Source organism: Eumetopias jubatus, unplaced genomic scaffold, assembly GCF_037043125.1.
Source record: "Eumetopias jubatus isolate StellerSeaLion01/CBP00866 unplaced genomic scaffold, mEumJub1_p1.0 scaffold_17, whole genome shotgun sequence".
Taxonomy (NCBI): Eukaryota; Metazoa; Chordata; class Mammalia; order Carnivora; family Otariidae; genus Eumetopias; species Eumetopias jubatus.
Window position 1 is genome coordinate 71,676,209 of NW_028274823.1, and position 17,199 is coordinate 71,693,407.

At 42.3% G+C, this 17,199-nt stretch overlaps 1 protein-coding gene across 2 annotated transcripts in view; it reads left to right on the forward strand.

The window, feature by feature from the left end:
• COG2 (component of oligomeric golgi complex 2) overlaps positions 1-17,199 on the forward strand; it is a 57,598-nt gene that overhangs the window by 23,553 nt on the left and 16,846 nt on the right. For both annotated transcript variants that reach the window (XM_028104499.2, XM_028104500.2), the window contains exons 2-9: positions 912-1,073; positions 2,407-2,472; positions 4,725-4,805; positions 6,532-6,635; positions 9,344-9,452; positions 10,054-10,233; positions 11,888-12,012; positions 16,479-16,605. In XM_028104499.2, coding sequence (XP_027960300.2) covers positions 912-1,073; positions 2,407-2,472; positions 4,725-4,805; positions 6,532-6,635; positions 9,344-9,452; positions 10,054-10,233; positions 11,888-12,012; positions 16,479-16,605 — 954 coding nt within the window. The remainder of the gene's footprint in view (positions 1-911; positions 1,074-2,406; positions 2,473-4,724; positions 4,806-6,531; positions 6,636-9,343; positions 9,453-10,053; positions 10,234-11,887; positions 12,013-16,478; positions 16,606-17,199) is intronic.

Sequence of the window (17,199 nt, forward strand, 5' to 3'; positions counted from 1 at the left end):
TATATTTGAAAGTTGCTAAAACTTACAAAGAGTTCTTAGCACAAAAACAAAAATGTGTGTGGTGATGGATGTTAACTAGTCTTACGGTGATGATTTCACAATAGATAAAAATATGGAATTGTTATGTTGTACACCTGAAACTAACACGTGTCCATTGTATCTCAGTTTTTTAAAAAGTAATTTATATTTTAAAGAGAAAGACCAGGGCACCTGGGTGGCTCAGTCAGTTAAGTGTCTGTCTTCGGTTAAGGTCATGATTTCAGGGTCCTGGGATCAAGCCCTGTATTGGGCTCCAGACTCAGTGGGGAATCTGCTTCTCCCTCTGCCCCTTCTCCCACCCGTTCTCTCAATCTCTGTCTCTCTCCCGCCACCCTCCCTCTCAAATAAATAAAATCTTTAAAAAAATAAAAAATAAAGAGAAAAACCAAAACAAAGTCTGGAAGGATGTGAATCACAATGTTAAACAGTGGGAGAAAAACATGAATGAATAGTGCTTTAACTGTAGACCATCAGAGAGTGGGTGACTTTTTTTACTCTTTTATATAATTAATTCTTTGTTGGTTGAAAGTTTGACACTGAACATTTGTTACTTTTAAAATTAAGAAGAAAAAGCTGTTTCTGTTTTGAGAAGAGCCTCTTTGAAATGTATAATTAAAAAAAATAAAATGCCTTGTAGAATTTAGGCAACAGGAGAGAAGGCTTTTGGTTAGGGGTCCCATTTCCTGCACCCTTATGAAGTGAGCAGACCCCCTGATGTCCCTGTGTGTACTCAGAGGTACTTTTCCCCTGCAGTAATATAGCTTCTTAAATGAATAGAATGGCATTTCTCTCTTATTCTTTCTCTGATTTTATTTTTATGTGGGAAATGTGTTATCAGTGCAATCATTTTTTCTTTCTGGTTTGATTTTCAGGAAGATTTCGATGTCGATCATTTTGTGTCTGACTGTAGGAAGCGTGTCCAGCTGGAGGAACTGAGAGGAGATCTGGAACTCTACTATAAACTTCTTAAAACAGCCATGGTTGAGCTCATCAACAAGGATTATGCAGATTTTGTCAACCTTTCCACAAACTTGGTAAACCTGAAATTCACAAGTCCCACACACACACAGACACACTTTCTTTCTTTTTTTTTTTTAAGATTTTATTTGTTTATTTGACGGAGAGATAGAGAGCACAAGTAGGCAGAGAGGCAGACAGAGGGAGAGGGAGAAGCAGGCTCTCTGCTGAGCAGGGAACCTGATGCAGGGCTCGATCCCAGGACCCTGGGATCATGACCTGAGCCAAAGGCAACCACTTAACCAACTGAGCCACCCAGGCGCCCCCAACACACTTTCTCATTCATACTTATTTAAAGTGCAGAGTGTTTTTAGAAATCTTTCAGTTGATCCCCGCCCCCCTCCAGAAACTTGAAGAGATTGTCAATCTCATTAATGAAAGAACTAAACTTTTTAGAATACATTTTTTTGGTTTTGGTTTTTATTCATTTAAGGCTGCACTAGCTTAATTATGTTTTGAATTCTTCAGTCAATAGTGAAAAGTAAAGGATAATAATAACTGAGTGGTTGTTTTATTAGTTGCTAAGTGATTACCCTGAAGTCTTCCTTGGTTTAGACTAATTTGCAGGAGCAAATATCAACTACTCTTAAAGAAATATTTAATTTACTCCCAGGTATATGTGTTAGCCAGAGCTAGGTTGAGGGAACATTGGCCAATGTTGATATTTAGAAGGTTTGGTTTTATAAAAACATAAGAATGACTTGTAATGAGCATATCAGTTGTTTGTAAAAGCCATTTAGAAATGTTGAGTTTTATTACCTGGCAGAAAAGTCTCCTTGTTGATGTTTCATTCTGTTTTAAATCTGTCCAGAGAAGCACAGAAAGTAGCAGCTCCATGGCAATTTCGAGAAGCATTAAAATTAATGAGGCATAGTTGCTTTTGGGAAATATACCACTAAGATAAAAGTTCCAGTAGGATTAGAAACCTGGAAAATTTTATTTCTGTTCTTTTCTCAAGGGCTGTAACAATGTTTAGGAGAGACATAGCCCCTCGGACTTTCACATCAGCTGCCTGAGTATCATAAATTACAGACAGAGGGCTGTTCACCTTCCGTGGAAATTTTTCACATTCATTTAAAATGTCATCTAAAGGCAAATTGTTTGTAAGGAGGCTTTCATTTATCATGACTTCCCTTATTTTTATAGTTTCATGTATATCAACAGATTTTTTCATATTCTGTGAGCAACATTAATGGCAAAATAACATTTCTGTTGTTTAGCTAGTTACTTAGCAAAATATGGTTGTACCAGAAAAATAACTTAAGCCTGGTACTGCTTTGATCATTAAACAGATACGTCAATATTACTCCTGATTGTGATGTGTTTGTGCCAACCTGATTTTGCCTTTAGGTCGGCATGGACAAAGCCCTCAATCAGCTTTCTGTGCCTTTGGGACAGTTACGGGAAGAAGTTCTGGTAAGTCCCCAAACGATAAACAATCTACTGTGAAACATATTGGCCTTGTTGGCTTTTCTCCAAGAATTCCTTTTCATCTGTTAGGTTGGTGGTGGTGGTGGTGGTTGTTTTTTAATGGTTCATGATTATAGTATTCACCTTCAGAAAAGTTGTAAATGATTTTCTATTTTTGCATATGCTGTTACAACCTGAAAAACGTGTTTGATTTGAAGAAGACTTAGATTCTCAGAGTAGACAGCTTAAAATGTCAGGGGAGAGGAAGTGTATTTCCAAATTCAGCTTATTATGCCACTTTGCTCGTATGTAAGTGGTTTCCAACTTATGAATGACTTGTATTTTAACAATTTTTAATCTTGTAAGTATTCCCCGCCCACTCCCTCCCCCTCCCCGACCCTCCCCCCGGGTAATTTACATGTGGTTAGGTTCCTAGACTGGTCTACAAAAGCTATGTAATCCCTAATGTAGCTGAAGGATAATATAAATATAATGTAATACCTAATAAATATTACATTTTAATGTTTCGCTCAGAAAATCTCTGCTGTGGGAATGGGACTCCCCACCTCTAAGCCTTTAGGAATAGGAACTCCGCCTGGCTGAACAGTGGAGAGGGAGTTTTGGCATCACTTCCAACAGGAAACCCTGCTGCCCCGTCCTCCCCGCCTCCCTCCAACCGTGTCTGGTGCCCTGACTTCCAGCCGCCGTCCGTTCTGACGCACTGTCGTAAACTTGGTGCACAACACCATCCTTCCTTGGGTGTCTCCTCTAGCTTGAGTGGCCTTGTGCATCTAGCCCCTAACACAGTGCCTGCAACCTAAAGAGAGAATATAAGTAGAAGATAATTTAAGGGAAGACACCGTGCATGGTTAGAGCCGAGAAAAATGCAGAGTAACAGAAATGTCGGTGCTGAGAAGCCCATGGGAGGGGTGGGCAGGAAAGAATTTGTGAAAGAGGTAAATCTTGAGCTGTGCCTTAAGCCAGCCAATACTTGCCATCGTTTATGTCTTGTTTGAATTTTACAAAATCTTGTTAAGGTACTTGTCCTTGGGACAGAAGAGTGATTTTTGTGGCCCGCTGTTGGATTCCACAGCAGCCTCTGTGTGGCTCTCCCGCCTCCTCCTTGGTGTGCCTCTTCCTCCCGCAGCCTTGTGGTGGTGCTGTTTCCTGAGCCCAGCCTTCCTTTGGCTTCCCACTCAGCTCTCGAAACCCCCTCCCTGGAGGCAGATTTGCTCTGCTGACTGCTGCCAGGCTTGCGCAGACTCCCCTCCAGCCTGGCCCCCTGCCGGCACCGTGACCCCTCCCTTTTCCACAGCCCCGTCTTTTATAGCCCCAGGCCTGACCTGCCTTTCTGGTCCCAACTCATGAAGCTACTCTGTGGGATTCTAAGACCACTGAGGGATACAACTGTTTCTGTCTTCTTCATTGTATCCCCGTGGGCTGCCACAAACTGATGTCCAGGAGGTATTTCATAATGTTGATGGAGTGAATTAATTCACCTTCCTGTAGAATTTTTGTGATATGTCCACTTTATTCTAGTTGTTTCCATTAACCTTTGTTTTGGCCCTAATTCCTAATTATTTATACTTGCCTTCATTCATTAGCTTCTGGACATGTTTCTCCACCTATGCGCTCTCTCCGTTTTTCTGGCCTTCTGTTCTTATTTTTTGATTCCTAATATTTCCAAAACAACATTTCATCATGATGCATCAGTGCTTCAACATTCTCTTGTTCTCCACAATGTGCAGAATCTAAAGACCTCATCTGAGTGAAGTCCTCCTAAGTTGATCTTCCCTTCCTATTTGTGCTTCTCTCCAGAAGGAAGCCTGCAGTGCACATGACTGTGTGCCCATCCGACCCTGACCCTGAGTTGCATATGCACTTACATCTTCTCAACTTCCCCTCCCGACCTCGGCAGCAAACAGGCTTTCAGAGTCCGCTTCAAGCCCCATCCCATTTCGAGACTCTCCTGTACTTTGCTTCGGATTATCCATTCATTCTCCACCCTGACCCCTCCATGACTTTCACTCGATATGTATTATTATTCTTCTGCCCGTGCGACCCTGACTTTGTATCATTTTACCCCCAAATCATGAGTACCCTCAACAGCAATTGTGTCTGGTATTTCGTATTTTTGTCAGTCTCTGCATAGTACTGGTGTGCAGGTATTAAGTTCTGTGGCATTAAATGAGATTTATAAACTTGATAATGTGACGAAACAATTTCTACAATTCATTTTCTTTATTATTCTTTTAAAGAGTCTCAGGTCATCTGTCAGTGAAGGAATTCGGGCAGTAGATGAACGAATGTGTAAACAAGAGGACATAAGGAAGAAAAAGGTATCCTCCAGTAGATTTCTTATGCTGCATGCCTCTCCGCTTGTCTCCTGGTACTTGTCAGCACTGTTCACCTTTTTTTCAAAGCTCTTGTGCATGTGCGTTGTACACATTATAATGTCACATTATCTACTTGAAATAATAAGACAGAATTTTAGAGTTACCCACGTGGTCTCAAAATCACTCACTTTTTCCAGAACAAGAAACAGTAATAACTGTTGTTGGTGAAGCACTTGACAGTTTAACCACCATATAAATTTTCAGCGCCCCTGTAAAGAAAAATATGCCTGTTTTAGAGATTAAGATAGAAATGGGCTTTCTAAAGTAAACTCAGTATTCTGCAGGTTTATTGTTTTAGAGAAAGCAGTATGTTGCTCTCTCATTCTGCCATGTTTGTTTCTTTTGTTTCCCTCCTTTACGTGTACCTCTGCATGCACTGCCTTTATTGTTAAGTGGTCCTGGGTTTTAATTTTATTTTCTGATTTTGTTTTCTTTATGTTCTGGTGTTAACTTTTATTTTTTTTTAATTCCTGGTAGTTAGTTGTGTTAGTTTCAGGTGTGTTAGTTTGTGTTGTGTTAGTTTCGGGTGTGTTAGTTTCGGGTGTGGAAGACAGGCACAGCCCCGTACGTCCGTGGTGCTCACCCCCGGGAGCGTGCTCCTTAGTGCCCGTCGCCTATGTAACGTGTCCCCGACTTTATTCATGATCATAATGATGTAAGGGCACAGTGGGCATTGGGATTCCAGACTTCTAACTCTAGCCTGTTGCTCTATACTGTGTTCTCTTTCTGTATTTATTAGCATATTTGTTAAAATCTCAAGGGGGAGAAGCCTATTTGAGAGGCCTTCTGTTTAATTCTCCTTTAGACTCCTCAGGTTTTGTCCAAAGAACTCATGTAGTGCTTTTCCAGACAAAATGATAAGCTTCATGAGAGCAGGGCATTTTTCTTGTTTTATTCACTTATGTCCCGACTGTCAGGAAGAATGTCCAGCTCCCAGGGGGTGTTCAGTAACTATTCATTGAATGGATGACTTCGTATTTTTTTGTTCTTTTAAGGATGAGAGTTTTCATAATGTCCCTCAACCTCTTTGGTAATATATGTAGTGTAAAAGGTCTTTAATGACTTGACGCTTGCATATAGGTATATGCACATGTAAACTGAGAGGGTAAATATGGTCAGAAGCTAAAATTAAAACATGAATAAAGGGCTATATGAGAATAAATGGAGGGGCGCCTGGGTGGCTCAATTGGTTAAATGTCCAACTCTTGATTTTGGCTCAGGTCATGATCTCAGGGTCATGAGATCGAGCCCCACACTGGGCTTTCTGCCCAGCAGGATGTCTGCTTGAGATTCTCTCCCTCTGCCCCTCCCCCTGCACGTGCACACACTCTCAAATCAATAAAAAAAATAGAAAAGAAATGGAGTGCTCATAGATTCAGGATGGGAAAAAGAAGAAATAAGAGTACAGAATATGAGAAAGCAAAAGTCCAGGGTTTTTTTTCTATAAACTTGCTATAGAATATTGAAATATGCTTGTTCTAGAAAGCCAGAATTAAGATTGGCATTCTTGAGAATTCCGTGTTTTGTAGAAATATCCAGAATGTAGGATGCTCTATATATTCAGAGTTGACTTTTGGTTTTATATTTTCCTGCATTTAGCATGGGAGATAAAGATGATTAAGGTTAAAGATGGTAACTTTTTTTGTTTGCTTAATTTTTATTTTTATAGATGTGTGTGTTGAGGCTTATACAAGTTATTCGATCAGTTGAAAAAATTGAAAAAATCTTAAATTCTCAAAGTTCTAAAGAAACCTCTGCACTAGAAGCAAGCAGGTAAGCATTTTTTTTTACTAAGTAGCACATAAATTATACTTGACATCCAGTCTAATTTGGGGTTTTTTTTTTAGTTAGAATTCATTTCTGAACAAGAAGAAAATCCAGGTCTGTGGCTTAGTGTTTTTGAATGTAACTCCAGGAGAGTGGAGCTCATGAAATGGTAAAGTTTATAATATGTCCCTATAAACCCTTTGGTTAGAGGTCACAGTTCCCAACACGCCCCCTTTCAGGGGGTCAGAGGTAGTGTGCGTCCAGTGGAAAATTTTCGTGTTTATTCCAAATATTTATTTATTCACCTTCCCTGAGGACTAGCAAAATCCTGTTGATCTTCAAGGTGTCCCATTCATCTTTCTTAGATTTTTTTTTTTTTTGTAGACATGCCCAGAGTATTACAACATCATCAAGGTTATATCATCATGAAACAGTATAGGACACATTTAGTTGAAATTTATAAACAGGAAAGAAAAAGCGTATGAAATAAGACAAAGATGATTATACTGTGACCGTCTTATTCCCTTCCTGGTATGAATTTTCAGTCAGCCAGGTAGATGAGTGACTCAGAAAATGAGTTGTTAGATCGTGTCAAGGCCAGTGGGATGCAGTGTGGTGTAGTGGGGAGAGCACAGTCTTGTCCTGCATGTAGCAGCTGGGCCGCGTAAGTCAAGGTCGTCCGGCGCCCCGTGTCCTCTATAACGTACAGCTAACAGTCACTCCACCTGCAGGCTTGTCCCGACCACTGAGATACGCTCGGCCGTACCCGGCATACACAGGCCCTCATATGGGTCAAATTTCGATCTAACAGGAGCTTTTCTTAAAAATCACATTGAGAGCTATGATATTTTTCCACGAGTAATATTGGATAAACTGCTGCAAAACCAACCGACCAAATCCAAATTGAATGGGCCCATAGTTCAAAGGCTTGGTCATCCTTTAAAGGCATGTTGCATTTCTTAATTTTAGGAATTAAGGTTTTCGATTTGGAAGGGACTTTAGAGACCATATGCTCCACACCTCTGATGATGTAGATTAAGAATGGAGACATCCCAAAGGAAGCGATTCTCGGGTCTGAGGTCTCTGCCTCCTTTCATATCAAGGCGTGTAACTAAGTGGTCAGTCCTTGCCATGTTTGTGTCTTTAGCCCGTTGCACTCGTGCTTCTGCCCCCAGTCCCCCACACTTAGCAGAGACTCGGTAAGTGTCTGTTCTGAGCAGTCTGGACCGGGGGGGGGCGGGGGGGGGGCCGTGTGTCTCCAGCTGCCCCGCTTTGCTATGGCCCTCGGCAGCACTCGCGACCCCTACAGGCGCGTTCTCGTTCAGCCCCCGGGAAGCCTGCCTTCCAGTGTTCTTCCCATCTTTGCCATTGCTGCTGGGCTCCTCTGGTAGAAACATCTCAGCGATCTCTGTTCCCATAACCGTGTCCCCTTGCGGTGCTGTCTTTGATAGACGTTCTGCTCACTCTTGCTCAGAATTACCTTTGAGGATTTTTTTTCTTGAGAAGAGCAGCTCTGAGCCGTAGAGTAAGGAAAAGCCAGAGCGGCCTTGGTGTGTAGTAAATACATTATGCTTGCCAGGCCAAGAAACATTGAGATAAGGATCAATATGAAATGCACATGAGGTTAGTCAGTAGTGTTAGGGATTAGGCTTCGGGCTCGGTCATGGCCAGGCGCTTGCTTTCTCTACACACTAGTTCGGGTGCTTCGGGACTGGGCACACTGCCGCTGGGCTCCATACATTCTGTGTTTCCTTATGATGCAGGTCTTCCCCTCACTACCTCACTGCTCATCATCAGATGTAGGGTGCCTCAGAAAAGCCCAGAGGTGCTTCGGAGGCTTTATAGTTTTTTTTTTTTCTTTCACTATTCAGCTTCCTTTTTTTTTTTTTTTTAATTTTCTATTTTACTATGTTATGTTAATCACCATACATTACATCCCTTAGTTTTTGGTGTCGTGTTCCATGATTCATTGCGTATAACACCCAGTGCTCCATGCAGTACGTGCCCTCTGTAGCTTCCTTTTGAGCAGTGTTGACACTTTATAATGTGTTTGTGGGGCGGGAGGGAAGTGCATTCATTACACTTGGTGGCAAATTCACAATGAGTGTTTTCTCACTCGCACCCAGAGCATAGAGCTTGCTCTTTCCGCTATTCGGTAAATGTAAACTTAAAGTAAGCTATTCTGAGGTATTTCATTTATTGCTGCTAGAGAGCCAGTTTTATTTGACTGAGGAGAAAACAGTGGTTGGTACTTTAGAAGAATTAGAGGTGTTTTAGAGGGAGGGAGAATGAGGCAGGCGGAGAAGAAGAGGATTCACGTGTGAATGATAGGACAGGGCCAGAGAGCGAGAAGGGGGTTAGGGATGAAGAAGGTCACGAATGGAGAGCCTGAGGAATGTGGTGGAAACACACAGTTGGACCCACACTGACCTAGAACAGCCCTGTGGCCGGGGCCAGGCCGCATCAGTGCTTCTATGGGACGAGCCCCCTCCCACCGCCCCCACACCTGGAACCTGCTGCACATACAGCTTGTCCTGAAAATTGATGGCACACAGGTGCAGGTGCGTTAGCTCCATAAGGGGGGCCCTGGAAACACTGTGAAGAAAGTTCCAGCACGGGGGGCGCTAAAAGTCTCACCGTTGCTAACCGGGTGATGTGGTCTCTCAGAAATTAAACAACTTCGGGAACTACATTTCTACAATTGTCTCTACTAGCCCACTTTGGACTGGACAGATTTTGGAGAGAATTGCCACAGAATTTAACCAGTTACAGTTTCATGCTGTTCAGAGCAAAGGCATGCCTCTTCTGGACAAAGTAAGACCGGTAAGTGTTGATTCAGATTTTCAGTTTGCTGTTTGCGAATTTCCTGGATGATTATGGTTTAACCCAGCATTGCCCCTGATAATTGCTGCTCTGCAGGATTTTGAAGCTAGCTTTGAAGTTTTTCTTTCAGTTTCTGTTGCTTGGGACCTGCTTCCAACGTGTCACGCTATGTAGATTTTGTGTAAAGACACAAGCATATTCTCCAAACTATACGAGTAAAATTAATTCTGAATTTCATGTATCTTGACACATTATATGATGTAGTCAGAGTTCATTTATCCAAAGCCCTTGACTGGGTTTAAATGCACCCTTGTCCGATTTACTCCGTGGCTTAAGAGGAAAATAACTTTTTGTCCTTCGGTAATTCTGTCTAAATTTTCCTTTGATGAAGGAAAGATTTACTTACAAAGAAATCGTGGGGAGAAGAGATTCGTTGTTACTCTCCAGGAAATGTTACTATATTAATCTTACATTATATTCTGGTAGAACAAGAGGTTCGCTTTATATATATATATATATATATATATATACATATATATATTTGAATTTTTAGAAACTGTTCTACCTGGAGCTTTCTTGACTTGTCTCTTTGTTCTTGCAGCGTATAGCTGGCATTACAGCCATGTTACAGCAGAGCCTGGAAGGCCTGCTGTTAGAAGGTCTTCAGACTTCCAATGTTGATATAATACGGCACTGCTTACGGACCTATGCCACAATTGACAAGACACGGGACGCAGAGGCATTAGTTGGTCAAGTACTGGTGAAACCATACATGGATGAGGTGTGTGCACCGCATGTTCTTCATGCAGCAAACACTCAAAGATCATCTGTTCTGACTTCCATTCTTCCCTGGGTGTGAGAGAGATAGATCAGGGATCTGTCTGTGAAGATTCTCCTAGGTGCTGCACTTCCGGTTGGAAGAAAGGGTCGGTCCCTTTTGGTTATCGTCAGCATGGCAGGAATCAGGCATGCGCTCTGGTATCTTCTAGTGATGCCAGAGCTCGGGGATCGTCTTAATTTCCTAGAGGTGAGGGTCTTGCCTAGGAAGAAGGTATGGATCAGAACATTTTCAGGTCAGTTTTAAGGTCTGTAAATTATATGTCAATGAAATTGCTGAAAAGCATGTTTACACTGCTGGGGTCGAATAGAACAGTTAGGCAGATGACCCCACTGTGGCGCACGTGCCTGCTGGAGGACCTGGAAGACAACCCTGTGAGCATGGAAAGTCTGTGAGGGGAGATGTCTTCACAGAATAGATTTGGCCTAAGTCTTGAAAACCGTGGAGGAGTTTGCCAGGCCAGGAAGGTGGGAGGGAGGGAATATTCAAAGATGAAGGGCTTTTGTGGGCAGGTTAGCAGGGTAGTACCTTAAACACGGAACTTGGTTGCCCATTGTCCTTGACCTTTGAGGATATAGGTAAATACAGGGAGTAAGTATATTCTGCCCCCAAGCAGCCAGAGTATAGGTTGCTCCGTATGGAGTTGCCAGCACTCCACAATTTCCGACTTAGAGAGTGTCAGTTTCATCTGGTTCAAGCTGATAGAAGTCATGAAACCAGTCCTCGGTGTTTGAGGACTTTTCTTCCAGTCACCTGCCAGTGGGAGTGTTCTTTCTGTCCAGTAAGTACAAAGCTCCCCACCATGACTTCAGGATGAAAGGCTTCCAGTTTTAAAAAGGGACAGTGAATCCCACTGATGAAAGTGAAATTGAAGGATTAATTTCAGTAATCCTCTCAGCTTCATTAGGATTACTAAAAATAAATGATCTGTCCGTTCTTTGTGTGTATCCTATTATATTTCATAGCCATCTCTGGGGGGGGTGAAAAAGATTATATTATTCTTTATCACTAAGTGAAAATATTTTAGTTACTAACTTATGCCTTTTTCATTGGACTGAATCAAAGGTGCTAAATTAGGGAAGTGCTTTAAGTTTCAGTGGCATGTTAAATGAACTATGGCCACGTTTGTATTTTAAGTTTGTATGCTTGTCATTCACCTCCTGAAACTCAACCTTACCACAAAAAATAAAACACTAAAGCAAAATAAAATGTGTTTTCTTCCATCACTCTCTGTCTCAACCCTTTCCCTAATCTGGAGATGGTAGATGACAAGGCCCAGGTGAAGACAATACAGAGCTGTTGTCTGGGGACACGGTGTTTTGCTTTCAAGCTCGGAAGGGAAGCAGATTGAGTGTGTGTGTGACATTCCAGCTTCAGGCCAGTCTCTGTCACCCAGCCTTTGTGTCCCCCCAGGGTCAGAACTGTGTCCCCTACTCCCAGGACCTAGATTTTAGTGCAGCTGTTAGGAAAGCATGTCAGGTGGGGAGGAGGAATGAGGACGCGTATTTGTAAGGTTTTCTTTATTTTTTTCTCTGTAGTGTACAATTCATACTTCTCCTTTAGGTGCTTTAAAAAAAAATGCTCTTCCTTCCAATAGGTGATTGTAGAGCACATCGTCGAGTCTCATCCGAACGGCCTTCAGATCATGTATGATAAGCTCCTGGAGTTTGTTCCTCACCACTGCCGCCTTCTTCGAGAAGTCACGGGAGGGACCATCTCAAGGTGACGGAAACTGCTGTGCGTCCCCCTCAGCTCCGTTCAGTGACCGCCTGTTAGCTCCTAGTGAGCTGCCGATCACTGGCCATCTTGTCTGAACTGGGAATGTGGGCACTTTCCTGTTTGCTACCGGTGCTGTGAGGCGGGTGTCCTAGCTTGGGTTCACAGGGAAGGAAACGAATGGTGGGATGAATCTTGAAGGCTCCATTTCTCGGACTCCAGAGCCTCCACTTTCCCCTTCTCTACATTTTCTCCTTCGTCAGGTTCGAAATCAAGACTGGTTTCCTTCCGTTACTCTGATGTCATCATCTGTCTAGAAACGCCAATCCCATTTAATTCAACAAGTTTTATACTGATTGTGATTAAAGCCATGTTCAGTTTTCCCTCCCTCTCTTATTTCCATGGCTGTTTCATGAATACCCCATTACCTTCAATCATCGCCAGTCCAGACCTTTGTCATCGTCTTTTGTGCAGGATAGCAGGCTCTCCCGACCTGGTCTCCCAGGCTCCACCTGTCCTTCTTCATTGCAACCCTTGGCTGTCCCATCTGCCCAGAACTGTGCTGCCTTCCTAAGTCTTTCGTGGCTTCTCATCGCTCATAGAGGAACGCCCAGTCTTCCTTGCGCAGCCTGTGAGGCCCTGATGCTCTGGTCCTCAGTGGTTCTCCACTGTAGAACTTTCTACTGTGGAGCTTTCCCCCATACCACTATGGTTCCCAGACAGACAGTAGCACTTGATCTTCCCTAACACACCTTGTACAGAAGATCCCTGACTTCACATTGGTTCAACTTAATGGTTTTTTGACTTTTTACAATGGTGCAAAAGTGATATGCATTCAGTAAAAACCGTACTTCCAATTTTGCCTGTGGATCTTTCCCCAGGCTGGCAATCTGCAGTAGGATCCTCTCTTGTGATGCTGGGCCAGGGCAACGGGCGCAGCTCCCAGGCAGCCACGCAGTCACGAGGATCAGCAACCAACACACTCAAACCATCCTGTTTCTTGCTTTCAGTGCAGTGTTTAGTAAATTACATGAGATATCAGATACTTTATTGTGAAACAGGTTTTGTGTTAGATGATTTTGCCCAACTGTACAATACTGTAAGTGTTCTGAGCACATTTAAGGTAGGCTGGGCTGAGCTCTGATGTTCAGTTGGTTAGGTGTATTAAATGCATTTTCAGCTTATGGGATTTCCAACTTAACAATGGGTTTATTGGGTGTGCCTGGGTGGCTCAGTTGGTTAGGCGACTGTGTTAGGCTCAGGTCATGGTCCCGGAGTCCCAGGATCGAGTCCTGCATCGGGCTCCCTGATCGATGGGGAGTCTGTTTCTCCCTCTGACCCTACCCCTTCTTGTGCTCTCTCTCTCTCTCAAGTAAATAAATAAAATAAAATCTTTAAAAACAAAAAAACAGTGGGTTTATTGGGAGCTGTCGTAAGTCGAGGAACGTCTGTACTGTGTGCTTCTGTGTTTTCCCTCATTGCCTCCTGCCTTTCCCATTCCCTTTGTCTTTCTGTTGACCTGTCACTCCACATGAAGCTCCAGCTCAGATACCACTCCTTTTTTTTTTAGATTATTTATTTATTTATTAGAGTGAAAACATAGGCAGAGGGAGGGGCAGAGGGAAAAGCGGGGTCCTCACTGAGCAGGGAGCTCAATATGGGGCTCAGTCCCAGGACCCTGGGATCATGACCTGAGCCGAAGGCAGATGCTTAACCTACTGAGCCACCCAGGCGTGCCTGAGATACCACTTCTTTCAAGAGACCATCTTTTGTCCTGATGTTCAGCATTAAGCACGTCCTCTGGATTCCAGGACACGTTGGCTTTTACCTCTGGTGAGGACTGATGTCCATAGGCTTAGCTCATGCTCCCCTTCTGCACTGTCCACACCTGGCGCAGCATCTTCAAGATAGCAACTACCCAGTGTCTGCAACATGGAAGAATTAATCTATTTTCAGCATTAGAAAGGCTAATGAGGTCCCTAACCTTTATGAAGTAAGCAAGCAATATATTTGGTCTTAAATTTTTGTTCTTCGGAAAGAAAAATCTGAGGAAATAAATATGCCACCTGACATATTGAAATACCCTATTTCTACTACATGATTTTAGAGAAAGCCTGGTTTTGCCACTTGCATTTAGTAATCATGAAGATTTTGTGGATTTGGATTTTATGTAAGAATTTAGAAGTCATGATGTCGGGACACCTGGGTGGTTGTTGGTTGAGCATCTGCCTTCTGCTCAGGTCGTGATCTCAGGGTCCTGGGATCAAGTCCTGTGTCGGGCTCCATGCTCAGCGGGGAGTCTGCTGCTCCCTCTGCCCTCTGCCCCGACCCCTGGCTTGTGCTCTCTTGCTCTCAAATAAAATCTTAAAAAAAAAAAAGTCATGATGTAAAATTAAAGAAGCCACAGTTAGGAAATAGCCAGTCATTAGATTTGACAGGGCTAGTCTTGGTCCTGAAATGTCAGGTTTCAAAGCTTTGCAAGTTCTTCCATAGTTTTCAGTGTGGCAGAATTCACGTAGAAGCCTCAGAAATTTGGGGAATCTATTTTTTTTTTTTAATTTAAAGATTTTATTTATTTATGTTAGAGGGGAGAGAGAGAGAACCAGAACATGAGCGGAGGGAGGGGCAGAGGGAGAGGGAGAAGCAGACTCCCCACTGAGCAGGGAGCCCGATGCAGGGTTCGATCCCAGGACCCCAGTACCATGACCTGAACCAAAGTCAGATGCTTAACTGACGGAGCCACCCAGGGGCCCCATTGAGGAATCTAAATTGTACCTCGTCATTTGCCTTAAGCACCCTGATTATGCCGCCCCTGAGCGCCCCTCGCTCTAGCTCCTGCCTTCAGGTTTCCACACGCTCGGCTCGGTGCTTCCCTTGTCCATTCTTTTCTTTTTCCCTGTGTCGCGTCTATATGTGCCCTTTATAATCTGGCACCAGCGGCATGCAGAATTTATCTTCCGAAGAATAAGGATTCACATTTGCCATCTGTTTCAACTGTTAATCTTGAGGATGTAAATTTTCTCTTTGGGGCTTTAAGTAGATATTTAACTTGGGGGATGAGGAGATCTTGTCATTTAATATTGCTTATACTCTGTGCATCTGTAGTGTTAAAATCCTTAATGTTACTCTTTCCTTCTCTAGATACCTTAATAGAGCTAGTTCTTAGTATGAGGGAAAGTAGATATACTGCCGTGAAGTGTGGTACCAGGTATGTGGGAAGTAGGCATCTTCTTTGCCCTCCCCAGCCCTCCTCCAACCCACCGGTGATTTCTTATCAATACTGAACTATAGTTAAGATTATTTGATATCCCTTTCTGGAAGTGAAGCATAGCTTCCTTGATAACTTGTTTTTCCTGATAATTTTTGCTAAGCAGGAAAATTATGAAAGCGTTTTTCTGTTTATTTTCAATACCAGCATAGTAAATCCCAATTTGCTATCACAGCTTAGCTACAAAACTCCCAGTTTTTCTAAAATAAGAACATATACTGAATTGCTGACCATTGTTAAAGAAAATTATCTTAAAATAGAGCATATTAAGCAATATACAGCAATCAGAGTGGGTAGTCATCAAGGTGGTAATTGCTTCGAAGATACTTATGTGTCTTTAAGTTCAGTAGAAACTTAAGGAATCTGCCTTATTTATGTATATAAGCCTTACTAACACAGCACTTACTGTATGCTAGGCCCCAGCCTAAATGCTTTATAGATATTAACCCATATGATGATCCTATGATCCGTATCCTTTCATGTCCATCTAAAGATGAAGACAACAAAACATAGAGGTTAAAGGGCCCACGATTTGAACCCAGGCACTCTGGCTCCCAAGTGGATGCTTCATCCCAGCGTTGCTTCTCGTCGAAGTCTGTGACTAGAAATCCAGAGTCCAGCCTTTTGCTAAAAAATGCAAAATAAAGCATGGACACACAAAAAAACATTAATGTGACAAGTTTTTTGTGTCAGGATTTGTGATCAAGATTTTACATGGAACAGTCTCCTAGAATTTTAGAACTGAAGGTGATCTTGGAGATAGCTTCATCTTCACAAAGCTATTAGTAATTGGTAAATTAGCATAATTTACAACGCTTTAGGGCTTAGCGGTATTAAGATTGAACACAAAGATTGCTTTTCTTGTGTTATTAGACTACTTCTTTCCCAAGATAGAGTGTAAATATGGTGGCCTAATTAGGGGAGGAATCGTGCCAAGGCAATTTGACACCAGCTTGTTCTCCTGTGTGATAAATAGAAGAGTTAGGGTACAGAGGACGTACTGGCTTCCAGGTGAGACTGGGATCAAGGAGTAAAATAGAAGTGTGGGGCTATAAACCAGCTAATGGACAGAGAGAGTTTTTTGTAAAGGTCGAAATAAGTTTTAGGCTGAGGAACTTCTAGTAAAAACACCACAATAGAATTTCGCCCTTTGTACATCGAAGAGCACGGTGTATCTGACTGAGATTTTGCTCTTGTCCTACAGTGAAAAAGGCAATACTGTTCCTGGATATGATTTTTTGGTGAACTCTGTCTGGCCAGAGATAGTACGAGGATTAGAAGAAAAATTGCCTTCTCTTTTTAATCCTGGGAATCCTGATGCATTTCACGAGGTACCTTTTCCTCCATCATCGTGATTCTTGAAGATACTAACCAGAGGCTTGAGACTAATCATGTTTTCTGCACAGTCTTGGTTCTGTGGTTTTTTTGAAAAAAATAAAAATTTGAGTTCATGAGTGAGCATTTACTTAAAAATTACTTCCTTCAAGTAATAGTTTCTGATACTTTGGGGAATAAATATTTTAATTTGAGAACGTGTAGTAAAATCCAGTCTAAACACCGTTGTGACGAGATACGTATGTTATTTTCTCACTTTTAAAAAAAGATCCTAAAGACCATTAAAAAACAGTCTCCTTGCAGTTGTTTTCCATGAAAAATTAGGTTTGCAGATCTGTAGTGAATAATTTTTAAGGAAAACAAAAGGTATTGATTGGATTGTAAAATCCTTACTAATTTTTAAAGTGTAGAGAGGCAGATAGTAAGTGTGGTGAACCTGGGGCCTTTTGGACTTCAAAAACAGGTAAGACAACAAATTTGGAGCTTTATTATTCCAGAAATACCATTTACCTCTTCTCTTGACTCATTGTGTGATGTTAACAGTATGTTGAACAATATGATCACTTGGTGTCACTCTCAGTAAATTGTGC